Raw genomic sequence first — 16,236 nt, 5'->3', positions numbered from 1 at the left:
ACAGCAGGCAGATGGGAAAGCATGGAGAAGGGCCTGCAATGAGAAGAGTGTGGGGCATTTGAAGAACAGTTTTAGCAAAAGGCCGTTTTGATATCATAAAAAGTTCCTTTCAGACCAGAGAGCTTCAAAAGCCTGAAAGCTCAGTGTTTTAAAGAAGGGTGCATAGGGGACCCTTGGACAATCTGGCCTCAGGAGGCTGAGTCTTTGGCCATTTGCCATATAATGATGCTGCCATTATCCAGAAACACCTGAACTTGATAAACAACTACTAGGAGGCCACAATTCATAGGATTTTTCCATTCCTATGAGATAGTGTCATAAATTATTATAAGCAAATTGGCCCAGAGCTGTATTTGTTTTATTTTTAATATTTCCTCATTGCTTAATTAGCCTAGTTTAGGTGGTATTTCTCCTTGTATCATATATTTCTATACATTTTGCTAAACTTCTCTCTCCATAATCTTCCCAGGGTTAGTCTCTTCCTTTATTAAACCAGCATAGAGAAAACTTGGTTTTTTAAAATAAATTTAAAATAATAACAACATTCTACCATCATAGTAATAATTGATTCAGGTAAGAATTATCAATGGATGCTAAAAGTTTGATGAGAAACAAGATTTTTTACATAGTCTCAAAGTATTTTCCCACAAATCAATTACAAATGGAAAAGCGGGAATGGTACAATAGAGAAACTAGCAGACGCTACCTAACCCAGTGATCACAGTTAACATCAGCCAAAGTGAAACGCAGCAGCATTGTGTCTCTTGAAGTGGTGCACTGGGAAGGACACAACATGATTTGTGGAGCATTCCTGCTAGAAATGTACATGCTGGTCTAAGCATAGGAAATGCCAGACAGACCTAACCTGAGTGGCAGACCCCAAAATAACTAGCTTGTATTCAAGTGTCTGCAGCTTATTCTGAAATGGTTGAGAGAGAGAGCAAGGGGGTGAGATTGAGCAAGCAATAAAGGAAATGGGGTAGAATATTAACCGTTGATTAATTTGGTTAAAAGCATATGAGAATTCTTTGTCCTATTCTTGCATCTTTTCTGTAAATTTTGAAGTTATATCAAAATTTAAAAGTTACCAAAAATTTCTAAGGTAAAAATAGTTTGTAACAGTATGTCTAGGTTTGATCTGCAGATGTCATTCTCTTTAAAAATATAAATTTCTATCTTTCTACTTACCTACTGTGTGCTTAGTGCTAAGTCTTGTTGGAATTTTAAAGAAGGAGGTGGTACTTTTTCCTTCTGATGTAGAACTATTTGGAGGGAGAAAACAAGAGAGAGTATAAATAACGTAAATATGTATATATACAGTTCACCCCTAAAATGACTCAGGTTTAGGGCCCCTGACCCTCCTCACAGTCAAAAATCTGAGTGTAATTTTACTGTTGGCCCTCCACATCTGTGGATTCAACCATCCGTGGATGGTGTAGTACTGTGATACATATTTGTTGAAAAAAAAAATCTGTGTATAAATGGACACACACAGTTCAAACCCATGTTATTCAACCACCAACTGTATTCATAACTTAAAAAAAAAAATCAAGATTTCTTAGGGCCAGATTGTGTGCCTGGAAATTTCCTTCCTGTATAGAGTCAGAATTTTCCAGAAAACTTTGCTGCAATTTGTTTTACTAGACCTCTGTCTGCTTGCATCATTAGCCCTGATTAGTGATTTTAACTTTTTTTTTCCAGTGTAATCTTTTTTAAGCAAAAATCTCAGATTCACAATATAACAGACGCAGCAGAAACATCTCTGGTTAAAGGGGGAGCCCAGAGTACCTCACGAGGGCTGCCCTCCACCTGCCCCTTTCTTTTAGCAAAATGTAAACAACCACTTCCTAGGAACATTTGATGTTCCTAAATGTTAACTTTGCTGTTGATTTCCTTTTAGTCATTAGAAACAGAAATGAAGAAACTTCAAAACTCTATTCAAGAAAGCACACAGAATTTTGATGAACATTTGAAAAGACTCTTTGAAAGGAGAGTGAGGGCGGAGATGGTTGTCAGCCAGGTAAATAAAAGCTTTACTTATATGACTTGTTCTTTTAAGGAGCCTCCAGGGCCTCTCATTGCTCTTAGGACAAAGACCAACACCCTGTCTGGCATCCAGGTCCTGCACTCGCTGGCGGTGACTCCTGTCCCAGCCTCATCTGTGCCACCCTCCCCCTCACTTGCCATGCTCAGTTCTCTGCCTCCTGTTCACATCTCCTTCCTCCCAACGTGGCAGTAAGACTCTGCCCACTTCTCTGCTTCCTGGGCTACATCTACTCATCTGTCAGGTCCCAGACTAGGTTAGATCTTGTTATATACTCTGTTCTTTTACTTCCTATCACTTGTTACAACTGAATTTTAATTTATTGTGAATCACTTTTTAATGCTCCCAAGACTATAAGCTCCATGAGGGTAGGGACTGAGTCTGTCTTGTTCATTTTTGTATTTCCAGCAACTAGCAAAGGGCTGGGCTCATCCTGTATGTTGAATGAATGAATAATATACATGCCCCAAAAGATCAGATGAAAAATCTGACTTAATTTGATTCAGCAGTAAGAATATAAATGAAGCATACAATAACTTGGAAGCAAGAAGACCAAGAATGAAGGCTTTAAATTCTGAGGGAAAATTATTCCTAACATTAGATTCTATACCTGACCAAACTATCAATTGAATGTGAGAGGAGAGTAATATTTTGAGAAATGCAAGGTCTCAAAAATTTATATGCACCCATTCTCTGGAAGCTAATGGAAGATGTATCTCACCAAAGCAAAGGGGTCAACCAAAAAATATGAGAGAGGTTAAGGAACCTCCAGGAGGATGTCTGTATTGTCAGGGTCCTAATAGGAATGGTACCCTGAAAGGGTTACATTTAAGAGAGGTAATGCAGGGACTCTTTACTGAGGTATGGGCAGGGTTAAGAGAAACAGTAAAGAATGGTGAAACAGCTGGAGACTAGAAATGATGGGAATCCAGTGTCATCCCTATAGTTAAAGAGGCAAGGGAAGGGCACTATTACCAGGACCCAGCAAGACCCGTAGCCATGGGAGAGGGGCTGTTCCTCAGTTATCGTGGCCACAGATAGAAGAACATAATCACCGGCCCAGCAGGGAGGGGATGTATGCATATGGTAGTTGGGTGGGGGGAGATTGGGAATGAATGCTCCAGCATTAGTCTTAAGAGTGCGTTAGTCATAACGGCCAAAAAGTAGAAATAATCCAACTGTCCAACAACTATGAATTGATAAATAAAATGTGGTTTATCCCTATAATGGCATATTATTCAGCTACAAAAAGAATGTAATAATACATTCTACGGCATGGATGAACCTTGAAAACATGCTAAGTGAAAGAAGCCAGGCACTCTAGGACACATATTGAATGATTCCATATATATGAAATGTCCAGAATAGGCAAATCCATAGAGACAGAAAGTTAATTAGTGGTTGCTTTGGGTGGAGGCGGGAAGGCCTCTGGGAGGTGTGGGGAGAAATGGGAAATGGCTGCTAATGGATTTCTTTTAGAAGTGATGAAATATTCTAAAATTGTGGTGATGGTTGCACAACTGGGAATCTAATTTTTAAAAACCATTGAATTACAGACTTTAAAGGAGTGAATTGTATGGATTGTGAAATACATCTTAATAAAGCTGTTATTTTAAAAAGATATACTTAGAACATCTTTTCATAAAAGACAATGAGGAAACTATCAAAGACTACTAAGTAACATCAAAAGGACTCAGGAGTCAACTTTAAAAGCTCCCCTAAATGGGACAATTTAAGATTCAACAATAATAATAATTGCAATTAACTGAAACCTATCAAATTTGTTAGATTAATGAATGTGTGATATTTTAAAAATAAAAATGCCATCAAAGGATAACAACAAATTTATTATCTAAAAACTAATAAAGAGAAAGTGTCAAGTGTTTACTGTTTTCCTGTATGAACTACACTGCTAGGTAACCAAATAGATAGGGAGAAGCATCCCTTTATAAGAGGATTTCAATCAGTAAGTGAAAAAGGAATGATAGAAATATAACATCACCATTTTGCAGCTCCCAGTGGATTAATGGACCCGGGCATTGAGATCTACAGCTGCTAACATCTCAAAAAGAAAGACAACTTGATACTACCTGTTTCCTGATCAAAAAACACAATATCCTTTATGGTCTTCATAAAAGGATCAAACATAGGTCTGATCTGTCCTCTGATTCAGCTGGCAATTTTCAGGAAATACATGGGATAAAGAACTCTGATAAACTTGCCATAAGTATGCAGTTAGCAAAACCCAGACTAGGTGAAACTACAGAGAACTGCAAATAAATGTGAGGAAAGGAAAGGGCTGAAAGGGAACCTGTGGATTATAAGAGACTTTTAAAATGTGACAGTTTTTTCACCAGCAAGTTATACAATAGTGCCTAGAGATACATATTTGGGTAATAATACTGCAAAGAAACATAAAGATGTGATTACTATAAAAGTCAGTACAATGGTTATTATCGGGGTTGAGATTAGAATGGGGACACATGGAAAGGGCTCTGGTAAAGTGGTAAAGTTCTAGTTCTTAACTGAGTGGTGATTACAAGGGTGTTTTGCCTTTATAATAACTCATTCAACTCTACATTTGTTTTACGTATTTTCCTGTGTATGTGTTTTATCTTACAATGAAAATTGAAAAAGGTAAAAACAACTGAGCCGTTATTGTAAGTTTATATTCCCTTTTTCTTAAAAAGAATTTCTCTTACTTGTATGTCATAAACTTGCTTGATGAGTGCCAAGTCTGTGACCCTCAATAGGAAATCCTTTCAAAGGTAGGCATATTGATCATTTTCCCCCTTTTAAAATATTTCTACAGGAAGAATTGAAAATAAACAACCTTGTTTTTTCCTTACTGTTGGATGAAGAAATAAGCTCTAGAGAAGCCTTCCTGAACAACTACCTTGCAAGGAAGCAGGAGGAGAAAGTAAGTATAGTGTCTGATACCTGAGTACAAACATCTTCTGACAAAGGGGATCCCTCTTAACAAGAGCTCACATGCCTAGCCCCTTCCTTCCTTCTACATTCCTACTCAACTGTGTGCGTTCCTTGGCTCCCTGTCTGGGACTTTGCTCCAGGGTCAGATGAAAGTGCCCACTCCAATCTGTTCATAAATTTATGTGATTCTGCGTCTGCAATCATTTAGTCAAACGAACTATGTAACTTTCATATGACATATGGTTTATAAAATGAGGCCATGTGGCTTCATGGTTGAAAGGGCCCACTTTTAACCACTGACTAGCTATGGGACCTTGGACAAGACACATAACCTTTAAAGCTATTTTCAATCTCTTCTCTAGGGAATATTGTTCTCTCTGGACCATTTGGCACCCTAAGTTTCACTAAATATATAAGTAATGGGTTAGCTTATAGAATGAAAAGCTGTCATATTTTGAAAAACTCAAATAGGAGCATGAATAGATATGTTTCATTAAAGAGCCAATGAATACAAAATACATGTCACATAATAATTTTCAAAAGATGTCAGCTTTTATTAGTATTAATAAATGACATTTATGAATGAATGATACAAAGTATCAAATGACATATGTAATTATTGTTGCCAAGAGTCTGTTAAAGGGCATATGCAAAGCACCTTCTAAACACAACCCTACTCATAACAACCCTACAGAGTATGGGATTTCTTTTGTAGGTGAGGAGTCCATCTCAGAGAGACTGGTAACAGGCTAAGTCACTCACTAGTGTGTAACATGCCAGAAATTGGAACTGTAGATATAAATAAAGACCCTCCAAATGAGAATAAGCAGACTATTTATTCAGAGCTTGGTATAGTAAGGGAATCAGCCACCATCACTTGTGTTTGGCAGACACTCAAAGGCAGGCAGGGGGATGAGAAAGCTTTATAATGAATAGAAGAGAGGGCTTCAGCTATTCCCTGATTCGAAGTTGTTGGCATGGAGGAGCCTGGGGCAAGTTAATTAGAAGCTTAGCAACCTATGTGCTTGGTTTGGGAAGCAGCTTTGGCTTTCTCTGGTTGGTCCTAAGTTGAAAATGGTGGCAAAAATTAGGAAAGCTGAACGTTATTGACCAAGTCCTGGCAGTCTAGGGCCGATTGCTGCAGAGGCTGTGGTTTCACTTTCTGGCTGGGTGTAGTTTATGGGTCAGGGCACTATCTTTATATACGGTCTGGCCGTTGTCCATTTATATATTCAGTCTCTCAGAACCAAGGTCCATGCAACTCCCAAGTCTGTGCAATTTCATCATCCATACTGCCCTGCCAAGAGTGTAGTGTGCTCCCTAGTCACTTACACACTCACATACAGAGCTGGCTACCCTTCGAAACAGGTGAGTGGATGTTTGTCCTTTCAGCCTCCAGTCAGTTTACTTTCTTCTGTGAATGTTATCTGTAATCGATACTTCACTTCACATTTATCTTGTACTAGGGAATTCCTTGTTCTTTTCAGTATCCCCAGTATTTTTGTTTATCCTGAAAAATCTCCGGTTCCAATCTTCTGTTCCCGATGTTATTATAGAGCCAGACTACAGAGGCCATCCGGAAATCTAGAGAAGACCTCGATATGTACAAGGAACACTATGACAACTTACTGGCGGAAGACAAAGTGAGAGCTGTTGTCTCACCCACTCGCTAATGCAATAGAATTGCTGCTGCCTGGATTTGGGGAAGATTAAGGGGGATATAATTTAATTTCCTCATAGATTTTTCTCCTACTGTAATTCACAATTACGGGTGTACTTCATTCTATGCCACTGTGTATTTCTAAAAATCACTGTGTAAAATAAATTTTTGTAAACTTCTCTCGTTTAAGCTTTCTCTTGTACGAAAAAGAGAGAGCTCATCTAGACTTTGGAGCTTTTTGAACTTCAGGTTGCAAGCCCCATTAGTTGGCTATGAAATCAATTTAGTAGGCTATGACCAGCAGATTTATAATGGAAAAGAATAGGATAGAAAAGCAAACAGAAGAATAGAATAGAATGGAATGGAATAAAATAGAGGTAACTTGCATGTTTTACAGGTAAATATCATTTTGTGAAACTTCAGTTCTGAATGATTTCTAAGACCTCTTATATGAAATAATGTTTTAAATTTACTGAGGTGCTTCTTGTTCAAAGTAAATCTTTGTTAAATCCTTGCACAGTGAGTGGTCACCCTCTAACAAGTTTATAAACCAAGTTTTCATGGATTTTTAAAATCAAAGTGATACAACCTATATTTTAAAGAGTATTGTCAACAAATAAAACCTTCGGAACAAAGTTGCAATCCTGTCAATGATATGTTTTCCCTTAGGTTCTAGATCGCAGCTTTAAAAAGGAATTTTCTGAAATTCCCAGTCATCAGGTGGATATACTCTACAAACTTTTTAAACGCCGACCAAGGTTTGTTTCCTCTTTGCTATCATGTTTTTGAGAAAAAAATTTGTAAGCGTTATTAGATGTCAGCTTTTTCTCCCAATTAGTTCGTAATATTCAGTGTAACATCTTTTATGTGAAAATGTTCAAGTGTCTTGATCATAACTCAGTTTGTTAAAGATCATTCTTATATCTTACAGTAGGCAATGAAGACTAAGGATTTCTTTTTACTATTTAAAAATAGTTAAGTATCTAGGTAATCATAGTGCTATTATAGGTTCTATTTTATACATGAAAGTAGTTCCTCGTAAGACACAAATGGCAGACAGATTTATAAACTGTTTTTCCCAAGATGTGTTCCAGCAAGTATGAGTCCCTTCCAGTATGAATTGGAATTACACATAAAAGTCTTCCAGGACAAAATAAGTTTAAGGAAATACTGGGTTGAAAAAGACAAGGTTAAAAGATTTTCTTTACTGAAGAACATTTCAGAACTTTTTGTAGCCTTTGCATCCCCAAATATAAGAAATAGAGTAGGAAATGTTTTCCAGACTTATTCGACCACAAACACCCTTTCCTCAGAGCATCTCATGTGATTTGTGTTCAAGACAAAGTTTGAAAAATGCCAGTATAAATGATTGAAAATAACCATTATCAGAAGAGTTCTAAAATATCTGATTTTTATACCGAGAGTAGCATTAGAATTACATTTCACAGATTTCCAAATTTTTATCAATTCAGATTTCCATAATTTTTAATCAGACATAATATAGGAATCATGGAGTTTGTCACAAAGATACAGGCTCATTTGTGTCTGAGATGCAAACTCATTCCCTCACCTTTGACAGGTTACATGCAACCTGAGGAATTCAGCCTAGAACAAGCCTTATGTCTTTGTTTCCCTATTTTTAAAGGAGTGAGTTACATAAGCCTGTGAAGAAAGAAGTGAGACCTCCCATATACTGGGAGGCAGCAGTGGAAAAAGCATAAACTCTATTGTCCAACAGAATTAGCTTTAAATCCTAACTCCACATCTATCAGACCTGTGGCCTCGGCCAGTCACTTCTCTCAGAGCCTCACTTCCTTCATCTAGAAAAAGAGGATTACAATAGTAACTTCACGGCGAATTGTAAAGCAACTTGAGAATGAGTGCCTGGTACAAATCTCTGTACCCTTCTCTTCCCAGCCGCAGGCCAGGGAAACAAAACTCATCCATTAATGTAGATAAAAAGAGGCACTTCTCCAGTTGCACATATATCTGAACATTTTCCAGGCTACTCACCTGCAACAAGGATACCAGCAGAGGATGTATGGGGCAGAACCAGGGGACATCCACGCTTCCCTCAGGCATTTACTTACCTGCTTAAAATGCCCAGAAGGGAGACATTTTCTAGTGCAGGTAAAGCTGTCAGTGCTGACAGCAATTGGGGACATCTATAGTCCAGCCGAGGTCATGTCTGGGGATCCAGAGAGGATGGAAGAAGGTCCAAGTGGGTGCTTTTCTCTTTAGGGTAATCCACCCATTAGCCACAGGAAACTGTCATGCAGTGTCAGACCTCTGCTAAGGGTTACATTAATTTAACAGTGATTTTTTTTGTATGTGAGAATGTGAAAGGTTGATGGGCTTTTATTGGTTACACCAGGATTCACAAACAAAAAGTGCACTCAGATACGACCAGTCTTGTGCCTTTTGGAGAGCGACCAGGATCTGGGAAATTGAATAAGGATGCCTTTGCCCAGTTAATGAAAGCCATGGATGACTTGGACAGTATTAATAACATGCCAGAAGGCTTAGACCCCTCCGTCTGGGAACATTTCTGCATGACCAGACGAGCAAAAGTGGAAAATGAACAGAAAGTATATAATAACATTTTATTATTTTATTTCATTTCATTTAGTGTACTAGTATCAAATATATAGTTTATGGTGGTCAGTGCTTCTAGAAAAGCTAGTTATTTAGGTTTTCCCACTAGGGTAATAGTTAGTAATATTAATAATACTGATAAAGAAATAAAATATTAACCTCAGTCCTATTGAGGGCTAAGTACTTGTAGGCCCAAATTGATGGCCACTAGCCACACGGGGTTATTTTTTACTTGAAATAAATGTGGACAGTCCTAATTGAGACATGCTGTGATTGGAAAATACACACAGATTTAGAAGACTTAGCATGAAAAAAAGAATGGAAAATGTCTTAATATTTTTTATATTCCTTACAGGTTGAAATGATAATGTTTTGGATATATTGTATTAAATAAGATAATAAAATTAATTTCATCTGTATCATTTCACTTGTATAATGTGGCTCCTACAAAATTTAAAATTACATATGTGGCTTGCATTGATGGCTCACATGACATTTCTCTTGGACAACACTGTTGTAGATACAACTTCTCCTGTCTGCTCTGGTCCTGAGTAGTCCTCATCCCTTTTTGCATAGATTAGAATTATATTTCACCAGAATCAGCTTTATAGTTTTGCTAGAATATTTTGTTAATGTCACAAAGGGTAGCAACTGGAGAGTGTGTTTAATTGGGAAGAGACTCCTTCCTCTTGCTGCTTCTTGACCACACCTTGCCCCCTGGCCCTGCCGCCAGATGACCTAAATTGTGCCGCATGCGTCAGGCTGTCATATTCTTGTTAAAGTATCTATGATTGTAAAACTTTATCTAAGATGATAAGATATAAGAAAAATTCTAGTTGCTTGCATATTGTCTTTCAGTGAGAAGCAAATTTGATACTTTTCTAATTATTCATGGGATGTACCATGTTAAGTTTTGGGTTTCTTATATTACATAATAGCAGGATTTAAATTTTTGTTTATTTCTTAGAAAGTTGGACTTGTTAAGGTTTTGTAACAAAGTTAAAAGACGTATATTTTTTAAAGTTCTTTAAAATTAGTTTGCTTTTATTTCTAAAGCTCCGTATGTTCTGAGATGTTGGTGGTTTGGTTTCTTCAGGTAAAGCAGAAAGCAGCTGGCTTAATAGAAATGGTGGCTTTCCTCCAGAGGAGAACTGAGGATGATGAGAAGGTGCAACATGAAATTGAAAAAGTGTTCCATGAGCTCATCCTGTAATTTGAACCTTTCATTCATGTTCATTTATTCAAAATCTAGGGCTAAATTAGGCTGTGTTATCATGGGGAGAGAATGCTGACTCACTGGTTTACAGCTGGCACTGGCTTACCTATATTCATGGCTTTATAACTTCTCTTTGAGAAAGTGCATTTTGTTACATAAGACCTTATTTCAGAATGAAATTTGCCTACATGCTCCACTGTTCTTACTGCAAATGGTCAAGTTTTTTTTACTCTTCAATTTCTTTTTTTCCCTTTTTTAAAATTTGAAGCATAATTGACTTACAAAATTAGTTTCAGATGCGCAACATAGTGATTTGATATTCCTATACATTACTCAATGATCTCCATGATAAGTCGTTACCATGTATCATCACACAAAGTTATGACAATTTTATTGACTATATTCCCTATACTATACCTCACATTCCTGTGACTTAATCAAATAGGCAAATTTGGGGAAAATCTTTTATTTTAATCTCCTTCCACATGAAAATACAAAGAACATGTTTCTGCTGGTAAGTACTTTTAAGCTCAAGCCACACAAGCAAACTGTGTGGAAAATTAAGCAGATATCCAAGAAATTTCCATGTGGATGCCTAAGCAGCTAATATTTTTTCTTCAGGGGAGCTTGTTGTATTTTCCGTAGTAATTGGGATACTGTTTTAAGTCCTTGCTTCACTTTTGGCCATATTTACAGCCACATTGATAAATACTTCTCTGATGTTCCCAAATTCATCATTAAACATCATTTTCAGATCTAGGTGATGAGTAGGAATATGAATTACCTAAAAATAGATTTGATAAGTAGCATGCAGATTAAACATTGTTAATATAATATCAGAGATCGATACATAAAGTCAGAACTTTAACAGATTTGTTATTTGGTAACATCTCTATTTTTTCCACTTACATTCGAAACCATATTAATCTTTTCTTAATCATGAAGTAAAACTTTATGAATGTGTTTCTGTCCATACCATTCTTTGAGCGGCCCAAGTGTAATTCCACATCAGTAAGAAGAGGTACCATAGAGACCTCTAGGAAAGCTTGTCATTGGGAAAATATTTTCCACATTAATCTCCAGCATGTTTTCCTTCAACTTAAGGAAAATCAATTTTGAATTTTATATTCAATTTTTATATCAGATATATTTTATCAAATTTATATATCAGATGATAGATGAAATTTGGAATATAAATGTATTACAACTACTTACTTTAAAGTCTTTTTCAATTTAGATTACAGGAAGACAAAGTGAAATTCCAGTTGAATTTGACAATCCAAATCCTCCTTAAACAAGGGCAAGTAGAACTGGAGAATTTCCAGTTACTGCTGGATTATTCTGATGCAATCCTCATCAACAAGAACATAATTGAAGACTTGAATTCTGTGATTCGGGTAATTATCATGCTTTAAGGAGAAAAAACCAACATATCACCCGCTGTACCAAATATTTTTCATATTCTCCCATTTCTGTGGTAAATCATTTTCATTCAGTTGAACCAGTGGTTGCTAACTCTGGCTCTACATTAGAATCACCTGAACAAGTTTACAAATGTGTCCAGACCCCACCCCTAAGCATGGATATTTTTTAAAAGCTTGCCAGATAATTCTAAGGTAAAAGAAGTTCAGGACCACGGAGTTAAGTGTTCGTTCTAATATACATGCTATTATTTTGTTAGAGTCAATCTCCTCACCTAATGATAAGTTTCATAAGCTTAGAGAATTGATTTCAGACCTTGCTTGTTTTCTGATATAAACATTTAATGTTGTAAGTTGCCTTCTAAGCACTATTTTAGCTGCATTCTGCAAATTTTGATATTTTGTATTTTTATTTTCTTTCCATTTAAAATATTATCTAGTTTCCCTTGTAACTTCCTATTAGAAGTTACTATGGGTTATTTAGAAGTGTGTTATTTAATTTCCAAATATTTGAGGATTTTGTGCTATTTGGGAATTATGTGCTAATGTTGCTATACATATTACTTTTATAAATGCTCTTAACCCACAATATATTGTTATTATTGTTCCTGTAGATAGTTATCTTTTAGAGTGATGAAAATAAGAAAAAAGCATTTTCTGTTCCCCTTCAATTTCACTATTTCAAGAGATCTTTCTTTGTATAGATTGAAGTTTCTGTCTTGTATTATATATACCTTCTGCTTAAAAAACTTCTTTTAACAACTGAATTGCAAGTCTGTTGGTAATAAATTCTCTCTGTTTTTCCTTGTCTGAAATTGATTCACCTCTATTATTGAAAGATATTTTGCTGGGTTCCCTGGATTGACAGATTCTTTCTTTCTCCCTCTCATTCTTTTCACTTTAAAGGTGTTCCTCTTCTTCTGGCTTACGGAACTTCTGACAAGATGCCTACTATATTTTTTTAATCCTTGTTCCTCTTAAAATAATGTGTCTGCCTTTGAGATTTTTCTCTTTATCTTTGGTTTTCAGCAGTTTGAACATATGTCTAGGAGTGTGTGTGTGTGTGTGTGTGTGTGTGTGTGTGTGTGTGAGATCCTTTTAATGTACTGTTGACTTTGGTTTGCTAATATTTTGTTCATGATTTTGGCATCTATGTTCATCAAGGATATTGACCTGTAATTTTCTCTTCTTGTGGTGTCTTTGTCTGGCTTTGATAATCAAACAGGGTAATGTTGGCCTCATAAAACGTTTGGAAATATTCCCTCCTTTTCAATTTTTTGTTAAGTGTTTGAGAAGGATTTGTATAAGTTCTGGTATGTTACGTTTTCACTTACATTCATTTCAAAGTGTTTTCTAATATCCCTTGTTATTTCTTTTTTGACCTCACTGATTATTTAATAATGTGGGGTTGAATTTCCACATATTTGTAAATATTCGAGTTTTCTTTCTGTTATTGATTTCTAGTTTCATTCCCTTGTGGTCAGAGCAGATACTTTGTATGATTTCCATCTTTTAAAATGTATTAGGATTCATTTTATGGCCTAACATGTGATCTGTATTTGAGAATGTTCCATTTGCACTTGCAAATAATGTGTATTCTGCTGTTATTGAGTGATGAATTCTGTATATGTCTCTTATGTCTAATTAATTTATAGTGTTCAAATCCTCTATTTCTATATTGATCTATGTACTTGTTCTATCCATTAGTGAAAGTAAGATATTGAAGTCTCCAATTATTGTTATTAAAATGTCTATTTCTCCGTCAATTCTGTCAATTTTTGCTTCATATATTTTGAAGCTGTTTTTAGGTGCATATATGTTTATAATTGTTATATCTTCTTGAAGGATTGGCCTTCTATCAGCATATAAAAGACAATTTTTGTGTTAAAGTTTATTTTGTCTGATGTTAGTGTAACTATTCCAGCTGTTTTTTGGTTACAGTTTGCATGGAAGATATCTTTCCATCCTTTCACCTTTAAGCTACTTGTGTCATTGGATCTAAAGTGAGTCTCTTCTAGACAGAATATTACTGGATCTTTTTTAAATCCATTGTGTCTATCTTTGCCTTTTAATTGTAGGCTTTAATGCATTTACATTGAACATAATTACTGGTAAAGAAGAACTTACTGCTGCCATTTTGGTATTTGTTTTCTACATATCATATTTTTTGGTTGTTCAGTCCCTCCCTATTGCTTTCTTTAGTATATAATTGGGTTTTTTTGCAGAGAACCATTCTGATCCCCTTCTCTTTTCCTTTTCCCTATACATTTCCTTTTCCATATGCTTTCTTAGTGGTTACCCCTGGAAATTATAATTGACATCTTAATTTTTTAACAGACTAGTTCAAATTAACACCAACTTAGTTTCAGTAGTATGCAAATCTCTGCTTCCACGGAGCTCTGTTTCTCCGCCAGTATGTTATTATTATCATGAATTACATCTTTATATACTATGTGTCCATTAACATAGATTTTTAATCATTATTTTATGCATTTTTCTTTTAAACTACACAGGAAAAGTAGAGTACTTACAAACCAAAATACAAGAATACTGGCTTTTATATTTACCTATGTAGTTACATTTTTTATTTAGTTTTTTTTTTTTTAATTTAGTTCTTCTGGCTTTGAGTTACTATCTACTTGCTTTTTATTTCAGCTTGAAGGACTCCCTTTAGCAATTCTTGTAGAGCAGTCTAGTAACGATGGGCTCCCTCAGTTTTTGTTTATCTCAGGAAGTTTTAAATTCTCCTTCCATTTTTGTTGTTAGAGTAGAAGCAACAATCATCAGATTTGTTGATGGACTGAATGTGAAGGGTCAGGTAAAGAGAGGGATCAAGAATAATTCTTAATATTTTGGCTTTGGAGCAACTGAGAAGGTGATGGTGTCATTCACTGACATGAGAAAGACTGGGGAGATGTAGCCTTGGCTGGGGACATAGGATGAAGAATGTTGGCTTTTGTTAAATTTGAGATACCTATAGAACACCCCAGTGGAAATATCTAATAGTCAGAATTCAGGGTTGAGATATATATTTAGGAGTGTTCTATATGTAGATCACATATATTTAACTACATATGGATTATTACATATAGATATCTGCATAGAGATAATTTATGCCACGAGATTGCTTGAGACCACGTAGGAAGTGGGTAGATAGGAGGAGGGCATTTGGGCCAACACCCGAAGTCCAACTCTGAAAGATCTAGCAGAGAAGGAGTTAAGTGAGGAGACTGAGAAGGAGCTGCCAGTGAGATAGAAGGAAACCTAGAAACCATGAGAGAAACAGTTCCAAGGAGGAGAGAACCATGCACTATGTCAATTACTTGACAAGAGCAGTCTCAGTGGAGGGTTGGGGCAGGAGCTCAGTTGGTGATGGCTGAAGAAACAATATGAAGTGAGGAAGTTGAGACCGGGACTATAAATAAATCTTATGACAAAGTTGACTGAAAGGAAAGGAGAGGGGAGATGTGGTAGTTCGACAGAAGTGTTTCTCAACCTCAGCACTACTGACATTTTGAGCTGGATGATTATTTGTTAGGGAGAGATGTCCTGTGTATTGTGTGAAGTTTAGCAGCCTCCCTGGCCTCTACCCACTGGATGCCAGTAGCAATGCCCCCCAACAGTTACATCAGCCAAAAATATCCTCAAACATAGTTGACTGTCCCCTGATGGGGCAATATTTCCCACATTTGGGAAATACTGCTCCAGAGAAATACTTGACCTTAAGATTTTGGAGCTGGTGATGACAAGATCAAGGGTATGATCATGGGAGCTGGGTGGCTGAGCAAGATAGAGAAAAGACCATTGAAAGTGGGAAATTCAAGGAACTGAGTCCAAGCAGTGACCAAAAGATGAAAATAATTTTTAAAAAGAGTAGCAGTTGGTATAGTCTAGTGGCATGAACTTGAAAAAGCTAAGTTCTTGAAGGAGAAGGGAGGAAAAATATAAAACATTAACTGATGGAACTCACATACAAATTTATTTTAGAGACATAGTAGTTTCACTGTTAGCAATCTGGGAAAACAACTCCATGAAAATATTCCTGAACTTCATGTATGCAATTTGAAATGAAGTACAAAACATCTAGGTGTTTAAATATCATATTTAACCCATTGAATATTTTTGCTTTTCCACTAGCTTCCAAAAAGATACTGCTGTGCCTAGCTGCATTAAATTACAATCCTTTATCTATAGTGTCAAGAAGCAGGGCAGACTAGGGGTATAAATGCATACAGATTGGTAGATTGGTGATGGCAAGAGGAGTTCCTGCCTAATCACTGACATAAAGTAAATTGGCTATGCCATTCAAATGTATCTTATAATCCCTTCTGTTTAGTAACTATCATGCTTTATAGTGATCAGATTGTGC

The 16,236-nt window shown here is 36.2% G+C and overlaps 1 protein-coding gene across 12 annotated transcripts in view; it reads left to right on the top strand.

Annotated features, from left to right (window-relative positions):
- CFAP43 (cilia and flagella associated protein 43) overlaps window positions 1-16,236 on the top strand; it is a 116,471-nt gene that overhangs the window by 92,508 nt on the left and 7,727 nt on the right. For 8 of the 12 annotated variants that reach the window (XM_082408220.1, XM_082408226.1, XM_082408227.1 and 5 more), the window contains 7 exons: window positions 1,901-2,020; window positions 4,857-4,964; window positions 6,532-6,618; window positions 7,305-7,393; window positions 9,010-9,223; window positions 10,327-10,439; window positions 11,684-11,843. In XM_082408220.1, the coding sequence (XP_082264346.1) occupies window positions 1,901-2,020; window positions 4,857-4,964; window positions 6,532-6,618; window positions 7,305-7,393; window positions 9,010-9,223; window positions 10,327-10,439; window positions 11,684-11,843 (891 nt within the window). The remainder of the gene's footprint in view (window positions 1-1,900; window positions 2,021-4,856; window positions 4,965-6,531; window positions 6,619-7,304; window positions 7,394-9,009; window positions 9,224-10,326; window positions 10,440-11,683; window positions 11,844-16,236) is intronic. The other 4 variants (XR_014249242.1, XM_082408225.1, XM_082408222.1 and 1 more) reach the window with 4 other exon arrangements.

The sequence above is a fragment of the Balaenoptera borealis genome (assembly GCF_965194805.1).
Source record: "Balaenoptera borealis genome assembly, chromosome: 10".
Lineage (NCBI taxonomy): Eukaryota > Metazoa > Chordata > Mammalia > Artiodactyla > Balaenopteridae > Balaenoptera > Balaenoptera borealis.
Note: the sequence above shows the minus strand (reverse complement) of the source record. Positions and strands in the feature narration are given on the sequence as shown.